General features: G+C 43.7%; 1 protein-coding gene across 1 annotated transcript; it reads left to right on the top strand.

The window, feature by feature from the left end:
* Positions 1-2,478: 2,478 nt before the first annotated feature.
* On the top strand, positions 2,479-6,761 carry LOC115579718 (serine-rich adhesin for platelets-like). The gene is made up of 2 exons (XM_030413323.1): positions 2,479-5,177; positions 5,817-6,761. Exons 1-2 carry the CDS (start codon positions 2,642-2,644, stop codon positions 6,446-6,448), a joined length of 3,168 nt encoding a protein of 1,055 aa, XP_030269183.1. The 5' UTR covers positions 2,479-2,641; the 3' UTR covers positions 6,449-6,761.
* The last annotated feature ends 3,530 nt before the right edge of the window (positions 6,762-10,291 follow it).

Genomic DNA, 10,291 nt, shown 5'->3' on the forward strand with positions numbered 1-10,291 from the left:
TGATCTTGGCCCAGAAAGACAGACACCCGCCCCGGGGGCATTTAATTGCACATTTGAAATAATTTTTCCTGCATTTATTTTTTATGGGTGTACTTATGGTTTGCCTTGCAGGCTGGACCAAACAGTCCCACGGGCCGTATACGTCCCGGAGGCCGGAGGTTCCCCACCCCTGGTCTATATGATGTTAAAAAAAAACATTCAACTGTCATCTTTTGTTCAAACAACTGTCGAAATCCCCCAAACTCTACATTTACTGTCAGAAATGACAAAAAACAGCACTTTTTTACTATTAAGGAGCTGGAAACAGACGATGTTTGACATATTTGGCGTGTAAACCACATATATCTATATTAAAAGTAGCCGACAGTTTTCTTTTGTTCGATAAATCAATTATTGAGTTGACAATGCAAGCGCAGCTCTAAATATAAACTATATCAAGACTGTTAACATTCGACTGTAGTGGAAAAACAGATATTTTCAGGTTCTTTTTATTTAGTCACCACAAGGTCCAAACAACCAGTGTTATGATTTATACACAACTCGAACAAACATAAATGCCGTCTGTAAGTCACAATTGTAGCAGATAGTGATACAGCTGAGATAAAATCCAGAAGCAAATAAGGACCATTACATTAAATAAAAATAAAAGTGAAAATATGTGTAACCAGGGTTAATATAGCCTTAATCCAATTAATGTGTGCTAGGTTACATAATTATAAATATAATGAACAAATAAGTAATCAAGTTCTTTTACATTTTACATTGATTAAAAAGTAGTTTATAGTTCATTTCTGCTATTTGACTTTGTGTACTATTCCTTTAACATGTGCAAAAAAAAGTATAAAGAAGTGAATCTTTGAGGAATGTGAAGCTTGGTTTTTCCTACATTGGATGATGTTGTGTTCAACTTCCTTGTAAATTGCTGGATGCAGTGTTTTTATTTAATTTTTTTTATTTCGCGCTCATAATAGGAAATAAATATCGAACACTGGAGATAACATTTTCTGATGACAGACTGCCCAAAGACATGGTATATAGGATCTATATGATGTAGTAAATGGTGCGCACTGTTCATGTTTGTTGTATTAATTTGAGGGGTCAGGATAACATGTATCTGATCGCAATTTAGAAACAATTATGACAAAATTTGAGATGTTGTGCACAACAGCAGATGACAAACTTAAACACCAATGTATTATAGGTCACATACGGTCAAAAACTGGAAGGAGATGAAGACAGAGAGACATTCCCTAGAATCCCTTGATAAAATGGCTCAAGTTGTGAATTTTTGAGTTAGGAGAAACTTCATAAACTTTGTGAAGCACTTTCTCTGACGGATTCTTCATAACCTGCAAAATTGGCAATTTGGCAAAGGTTACAGCATCGTTTAGTTCCCACATCCCTGGTTTAAGGTGTTGAAGGCAATTCAAGGTAATCTGTCTAAAAAAAATGATAGTTTGTAGTTCCTTCATGCTACACCAGGCCTGGCCAGCCCGCAGCTCCTGAGCCACATGCGGCTCTTTGCCTGGTTTCATGAGGAAACCGCATGTGCCAATGGAAAAATACCCCAGTGTCAAACGGGCTGCACTCAAGATACTGTCAATGTTTGAGTCAACATTCGTCTGCCAGTCTGTGTTTTCTACCATGAAACATGTGAAATCATAGCATTGATCAGTTCTGACTGACACACAAGAATTGCTTCGAGTGGCAACAACGGAATACAAGCCAGATTTGAATGAGGATTGTTCAAGGCAAGGAATGTCAGAAGTCCCACTAAGCAACATGCATAGTAAGAGAAAAACGCTATCGTAAATTGTTATATTTTTATTTATGGACTTGGTTGAACTGAGAGTTTGTGTGTGCGAGACAGTGCACACAATGTTCATTGTGGAAAATTACTGGCTTGTGGTCTTAGTACTGTAGGAGTCCATTTCTGTCATTATCATGTAGGTTTGTGACATTTAAAGTAAATCTGGCTGAGCAGAGGTCTCTGTGTGTGTGTGTGTGTGTGTGTGTGTGTGTGTGTGTGTGTGTGTGAGGAAGGTATGGGGGATATTCATATGCTCTCGTGTGTATGATGTGGCTCTTTGCAGTAACACAGTTAAAAAGTTGGCTCTTCGTCTCTGAATGGTTGGCCACCCCTGTGCTACACAATCGTAGAACACAGTGTTTTTTATCCACATTATGGGCTAAAGGGTAACAAAGGCGTTTACTCTATGCTAATTATTGTAATCAAACATTGTGATTAATTCTAATGAGTTTTTATGAAAAACTAATCAGATCTGACTCAAACAGCCAATCATCTGCTGCAGCATTCTAAAGGGTTTGGAATGGAGTTTTCCTGTTGCCTAGTGACAAAAGGTGCCCAGTGAAATGCCCAGGGATTCCAAATTCCTTTGATTTCCTATGATGTTCGATGACATCATCTATTGCTTTGATCTGCATTCTGAATCAGAATCACAGAGACTTTATGTGCTCCAGCAGAGGATACTTTCCCCAGTTACTCCCGATCTGAATTGTGAATCAGAATCGAAGAGATAACAAATACTCTGGCAGCAGATAATACACATTAGACGTCAGGAAGCCCTTAGAGTTTAGCGTGATTCTACTTTGCCCTGTTAATTGGAAAACAATAGGGGACATGGAAGAGGATACACTTTCCAATGCAGGAGTGGAGAAGCTGAGAAAACTGCTTTGCTTCATCACTGAACATAATGAATTGATGAAGAGCACAGAGAAGACTGTGACGACTACAGAAGGTGAGAGCGCAGAGGGGTCTGTGAAGACAACAGGAACTCCAATCTCACAGTGGTCTATGAAGAGGATAGGAAGTCAGAGCTCAGTCGAGTCTATGAACTCGACAGAAAGTCAGAGCACTGAGGGGTCTGAGATGACGACAGAAAGTCAGGACTCAATGGCGTCTAAGAAGACGACAGGAAGCCAGAGCTCATTGCGGTCTGTGGAGATGACAGAAAGTCAGAGCACAGTGAGATCTGTGGAGACAACAGGAACTTCAATCTCACAGTTGTCTATGAAAAGGGTGGGAAGTCAGAGCACGGAGGGGCCTGTGAAGACGACAAGAACTCGGATCTTAGGGTGGACTACAGAGATGATAGGAAGTCGGAGATTAGCGAGGCCTATGAAGACGACAGAAAGTCAGAGCAAAGAGGGGTCTGTGACGACGACAGGAAGTCAGAGCAAAGAGGGGTCTGTGGAGATGACAGAAAGTCAGAGCACAGAGGGGTCTGTGACGACGACAGGAAGTCAGAGCACAGAGGGGTCTATGGAGATCACAGGAAGTCAGAGCACAGAGGGGTCTGTGGAGATGACAGGAAATCAGAGCGCAGAGGGGTCTGTAACTACGACAGGAAGTCAGAGCACAGAGGGGTCTGTGGAGATGACAGGAAGTCAGAGCACAGTGAGATCTGTGGAGACAAAAAAAACTCCAATCTCACAGTGGTCTACAAGGACGGTAGGAAGTCAGAGCACAGAGGAGTCTGCGGAGATGACAGGAAGTCAGAGCACATTGAGATCTGTGGAGACAACAGGAACTCGGATCTTAGGGTGGACTACAGAGAGGATAGGAAGTAGGAGATTAGCAAGGTCTATGAAGACGACAGAAAGTCAGAGCACAGAGGGGTCTGCGACGACGACAGGAAGCCAGCGCACAGAGGGGTCTGTGGAGATAACAGGAAGTCAGAGCACAGTGAGATCTGTGGAGACAAAAGGAACTCCAATCTCACAGTGGTCTACGAAGAGGGTAGAAAATCAGAGCACCGAGGAGTCTGCGGAGACGACAGGAAGTCAGAGCACAGTAAGATCTGTGGAGACAACAGGAACTCAGAACTTAGGGTGGACTACAGAGAGGATAGGAAGTCGGAAATTAGCGAGGTCTATGAAGACGACAGAAAGTCAGAGCACAGAAGGGTCTGCAACGACGACAGGAAGTCAGAGCACAGAGGGGTCTGTGGAGATGACAGGAAGTCAGAGCACAGTGAGATCTGTGGAGACAAAAGGAACTCCAATCTCACAGTGGTCTACGAAGAGGGTAGCAAGTCAGAGCACAGAGGAGTCTGTGGAGACGACAGGAAGTCAGAGCACAGTGAGATCTGTGGAGACAACAGGAACTCGGATCTTAGGGTGGACTACAGAGAGGATAGAAAGTCGGAGATTAGTGAGGTCGACAGGAAGTCAGAGCTCAGAGTGGTGTGTGGAGAAGACAGGAACTCCGATCTCTCAGTGGTCTAGGAAGAGGATAGGAAGACAGAGTTCAGTTGGGTCTGTGAAGACGAAAAGAAATCAGAACTCATTGCCGTCTATGAAGACCAGAGGAAGTCAGGGCTCACTGGGGACTTTGGAGACGACAGGAACTCCGAGTTCACTGTGGTCTACAAAGACAATAGGAAGGCAGAGCTCAGTGGAGTCTCTTCAGATGACTGGAAGTCCAAGCTCAGTGAAGACGATAACAACAGAGAGATCAAAGCGCAAAGCTATATATTGGGAATACACTGAGGTCCATCAGAAGATCCTGGATCTTGAAAGAGACATTAAAACCATTAACCTGGAAAAAAATGAAGAAATAAAAACCAAGGATTCTCTGATCAAGCTCTTGCTCAAAGCCGTCGAAGACAGGAATCTGAATCCGACAGAAAGTCAGAGCACAGAGTGGTCTGTGGAGACAACAGGAACTCCGAGTTCACAGTGGTCTACGAAGACGATAGGAAGACAGAGCTCAGTGGAGTCTCTGGAGATGACAGGAAGTCAGAGCTCAGAGTGGTCTATGGAGACGACAGGAACTTCAAGTTCACAGTGGTCTACAAAGACAATAGGAAGACAAAGCTCAGTGGAGTCTCTGGAGATGACAGGAAGTCAGAGCTCAGAGTGGTCTGTGGAGACGACAGGAACTCCGAGTTCACAGTGGTCTAGACAGAGCTCACTGGGATCTCTGGAGATGACAGGAAGTCAGAGCTCAGAGTGGTCTATGGAGATGACAGGAACGTCAAGTTCACAGTGGTCTACAAAGACAATAGGAAGACAGAGCTCAGTGGAGTCTCTGGAGATGACAGGAAGTCAGAGCTCAGAGTGGTCTGTGGAGATGACAGGAACTCCGAGTTCACAGTGGTCTACGAAGACAATAGGAAGACAGAGCTCAGTGGAGTCTCTGGAGATGACAGGAAGTCAGAGCTCAGTGAAGATGATAACAGAGAGATCAGAGCGCAAAACTATGTATTGGGAATACATTGAGCTCCGTCAGAAGATCCTGGCTCTTGAAAGAGAAATTAAAACCATCAACCAGGAAAAAACCGAACAAATAAAAACCAAGGATTCTGTGATCGAGCTCTTGCTCAAAGCCATCGAGGACAAGAATCTGAATCTGACAGATAGTCAGAGCACAGAGGGTTCTGTGAAGATGACAGAAAGTCAGAGATCAAAGTTGCCTGCGGAGATGACAGAAAGTCAGAGCACAGTGTGGTCTGTGGAGATGACAGGAACTCCGATCTCACATTGGTCTATGAAGAGGTTAGGAAATCAGAGCTCAGAGAGGTCTGTGACGACAACAGGAAGTCAGAACTCATTGGAGTCTATAAAGAGAACAGGTACTCAGAGCTCAGTGGCGTCTATGAAAACGTTAGGAAGTCAGAACTCATTGGTGTCTATAAGGACGACAGGAAGTCAGAGCTCAGTGGGATCTATGAAGACGTTAGGAAGTCAGAGCTCACTGGGGTCTGTGGAGACGACAGGAACTCCGAGTTCACAGTGGTCTACGAAGACAATAGGAAGGCAGAGCTCAGTGGAGTCTCTGGAGATGACAAGAAGTCAGAGCTCAGACTGGTCTGTGGAGACGACAGGAACTCAGAGTTCACAGTGGTCCACGAAGACAATAGGAAGACAGAGCTCAGTGGAGTCTCTGGAGATGACTGGAAGTCAGAGCTCAGTGAAGACTATAACAACAGAGAGATCAGAGTGCAAAGCTATGTATTGGGAATACACTGAGCACAGTCAGAAGATCCAGGATCTTGAAAGAGACATTCAAACCATTAACCAGGAAAAAGACGAAGAAATAATAACCAAGGATTCGCTGATCAAGTTCTTGCTTAAAGTCATCAAGGACAGGAATCTGACTGTTGCACCGTCGCATTATCGGGTCAACAACAACGATGAAGAGATAGTTATGGTGCAGGAGGACAAGACAAGACACTTCAGACAAGAGGAGGTGAAGGAGAGCCATAGATCAACAAATCAGAAGTGCAAGAGGCCTTCTTTGTGGAAACGATTCAAAAAACTATTTGCTTGCGGGTCGAGTGACATGGAGATTGAAGAGGAGGTGAAGGAGAGCCGTAGAACAACAAAGAAGAACTGCAAGAGGCCCTCTTTGTGGAAACGATTCAAAAAATTATTTGTTTGCAGGTCGAGTGACATGGAGGTTGAAGAGGAGATGGGGTTCTGAGCAGTAGAAATCAGTGCTCTACAGAACAAGTTCAGAGTTTAGAGATCTGACATCATCAGGGCATCTGTATTCTGTGGTTTCTCCAGGGGGTTGTAAGGAGGTGTCTACATTGGTTGGACTTGTCAAGATGCTCAATCTGATTGGGATTTGAGTAATTTGAAGGCCGGGCCCAAGATTTCTCAACAGAACGGATGAGATTGAGATCCGTGTTTTTGGGGGGTTTTCTACGGGTTGCTCCGTTTCACCCACTTCACATTTGCTCTGCAGCGGACCCAGGTTCGACTCCCGGCCTGGGTCCGTTTGCTGCGTGTCACTCCCCCTCTCTCTCTCTCTCCCTGTTTCCTGTCATATCTTCAGCTGTTCTGTCAATAAAGCCATAAAAGGCCAAAAAAATATTTAAAAATTGCACTGGTCTGTTGGTCTTGAAAAAACAAAAACAATTTTTTGTTGCTTAAGCTTCTGTATTCAGTCATTATTCAATGGTATACTAAAATCCATGTGAAAAAAATTGCTTCTCACTGTTCTCAGGTCAAATATTTATATGCGATTAAAATGCGATTCATTTCGATTAATTAATTACAAAGCCTCTGATTAATTCGATTAATTTTTTTAATCGAGTCCCGGCCCTAATTACTACATTAGACCACCACAGTAGAACCAAATGGAACTGACACACTGAAAGAACTTCTCAAGGAAAAAAACTTGACAATCTCAAGACGTTGACCCGGCCTCTAGATTCCCTGAATCCTGACGTGATTTAGCATCTTCGGGATGTCCTGAAACAATCCCAACCCGTACAGTGGGTCGAACTCGGCTTGGACAATCGAGGCATGGGCGCAGGACTTCTGAACCTCTGACTCCACAAGGTTGTGAGGAGGTGTCTACATTGGTTGGACTTGTTAAGATGCTTGATCTGACTGGGATTTTAGTCATTTGAAGGCCGGGCCCAAGATTTCTCAATAGAACAGATGAGATTGAGATCCGTGTTTTTTGGGGGTTTTCTATGGGTTGCTCCGTTTCACCCACTTTACATTTGATGTAAGAGTAAAAAAAATAAGTTGTACAGTAATTTTATTAAATATTACTACATAAGACCACCACAGTAAACCAAAGGAAAGGGTTCTCCCTGTGTAATGTCATGGTAGTTCTGTATGCAAATGATTTACCAATAGCATCGAGTAGGATATTGCTCTGGTTGGGCCTTCCTGTGTGGCATGTACAACCAGCAGTTGGCATGCAAGTACTGCTTCAGAGAGTTCAAAGATGGGCAGGTGAGCGTGGTGCACTTCCAAAAATGATTTGTTTGCGGGTCCAGTGACATGGAGGTTGAAGAGGAGGTGAAGGAGAGCCATATTTTGACAAGAAAATGTGCAAGATGTCATGGTTCGGTGTTTTGTTTTATCTTATGCTTTGAATCCATGCCCTCTCGTGTCCTTTCAGTGTCTCCTGTGTTCTTCCCTCTATGTTTTCCACTTCCTTCTTGTTGCATGTTTGTCTCCCTCTTTCAGCCAGTATTGTTTCCTCCGTGCTTTCTCCTCTGCGCTTTCCCTTTGTTACCTCACCAGTCCTCTTCCCTCCTCTCTCTCCTCACCTGTTCCTAATCCCCTCATCAGTGTGTCTGTGTATAAAGTCTTTGTTTTCCCTGCACTCCTTGTCAGTTCATTTGGTGTCCTCGAAGTTCCTTGCGTTTCCACCCTCCCCATTAAAACCATTAACCAGGAAAAAAACTAAGAAATAAAAACCAATGATTCTCTGATCAAGGTCTTGCTCAAAGCCTTCGAGGACAGGAGTCTGGATCTGACAGAAAGTCAGAGCACAGAGTGGTCCGTGGAGATGACAGGAACACCGAGTTCACAGTGGTCTACGAAGATAATAGGAAGACAGAGCTCAGTGGAGCCTCTGGAGATGACAGGAAGTCAGAGCTCAGAGTGGTCTATGGAGACGACAGCAACTCCGAGGTCACAGTGGTCTACTGTGCTTTCTCCTCTGTGCTTCCCCTTCGTTATCTCACCTGTCCTCTTCCCTCCTCTCTCCCCTCACCTGTTCCTCAACCCCTCATCAGTGTGTCTGTATAAAGTCTTTGTTTTCCCTGCACTCCTTGTCAGTTAATTTGGTGTGATGTCCTCGAAGTTCCTTGTGTTTACTCGTGTCTCCGCTCTCCCGTTTAGTATGTTTTGGATTTTGATTTTCTTTTGTTGCATTTTCATTTGAACTTTGCTTTTCTGTTGCACTTTGTTTAGCTGTTTTATTTGCTACTTTGTATTTGGTCCTTGGACTCATTGCACCTGTATATATCTCAGCTTTTGTAAATAACGCTCGTCTGGACTCAAAGGTGCATATGAAGACGATGGGAAGTCAGAGCTCAGTGGGGTCTATGAAGACGTTAAGAAGTCAGAGCGCAGTGGAGTCTCTGGAGATGACAGGAAGTCAGAGCTCACCCCTAATTTCCACTGGATAGTCTCCGCTGCGTTGCGTCTCCGCCACACCAGTGGAGCAGATACGTTCACTTTAGTCAATGTGTCAATCCCCACCAGGTCCGCTGCGCTGTGTATCAGCTCTGTCCCAGATCCGGCAGTCCGGAGCCTTCCGGCACAGATATGCAGGACTTCTATTTCTGGCGGATGCCAGAGCAGGACGCAGCAATTCAGCACAGAGCAAATATAGCGAAACAGGAAGTTAGGTACATACTCAACAATAAAACATCTGGTTACTTTTCAAAATAAAACACGCGTGTTAATACAACCTCTTGACGACGGATCATATTTCACTTAACTACATCATCAGAATGGGCGGGGCCAGGCCCGGAGTAAACAGGTCAGAGGTTTTCAGAGGTCATTGAAGAGACCATGGACGAAGAGAAGCTTATCCTGGAGGTTGAGAACCACAAAATAATGGATGATGTCACCAATCCTTTTTATAAGGATACTCATAAGAAGGAGGCTGCGTGGAATGCCATATCGGCAGCTTTGAGTGTGGATGGTAAGTTAATAATTGGCTTCAGTGCAGCTTGAAGATCAAGCTATTATGTTATGCATTTTGAAAACCCATTGTGTGAAGTAACCCAACATATCAGGGCAGTGGTGTTAATTGTGATAATGAAGAATTAGATCGACAGATAGATAGGTATATTGCAAGTATTTAAGGTGATAATATAAAGTTCCATGATGTGTAATTGAAACATATATTTGTGATATTGCTTGACATAAGTTAAAGTGTATAAAGTAACAGAAATTCAACTGCTTTGCTAAGTGGCCATCCACACGAAAACGCTCTTTTGTGTTTTTGTGCAAAAACACACATGTATTGCATCGTTTTGGCCGACCGACCACACGGATCCTGAAAACGCAGCGACTGAAAACGCATTTTTTTGAAAACAGGTCTCAGGGTGGAAAAATCCGAAAACGCAGCCCTCCCGTTCTCGTGTGGACGGCGAATCCGCATACTTTCCAAAGCGATGACAAAATCGCCCCACCCCGCTACGTCTCATAACAACAACAACAACAACAACAATGGCGGACTACTGCTTGTGTTCGTGTTTCTTGCAACTTACTCGCCTTGTAGTCGAGTGTGAGTCGCAGCAGCAGTTCGACCTTATTATCGGTCCACACAACTCAACTCAACTTTATTTATAAAGCGCTTTAAGCAGCCATAGCTGGAACAAAGTGCTGTACATGAAAAGAAATAGAACATGAAACATAAAACATAGGAAACAAAAAAAATAAAAACAATAAAAATGTTAAAACAATAAAAACAATTAAAAACAATAAGACACTAAAACAAGAGCAGAGTCTCATGCTGGGTTGAAAGCTGAGGAATAAAAATGGGTTTTAAGATGCGTTTTAC

This window comes from Sparus aurata, chromosome 4 (genome assembly GCF_900880675.1).
Source record: "Sparus aurata chromosome 4, fSpaAur1.1, whole genome shotgun sequence".
Taxonomy (NCBI): Eukaryota; Metazoa; Chordata; class Actinopteri; order Spariformes; family Sparidae; genus Sparus; species Sparus aurata.

Excerpts from the sequence above, each read along its gene's own strand:
- LOC115579718 (XM_030413323.1), top strand. The coding sequence starts at position 2,642 with ATGGAAGAGGATACACTTTCCAATGCAGGAGTGGAGAAGCTGAGAAAA. Across the intron at positions 5,178-5,816 it reads GTCTCTGGAGATGACAGGAA|GTCAGAGCTCAGACTGGTCT; the intron begins GTCAGAGCTCAG and ends AGATGACAAGAA.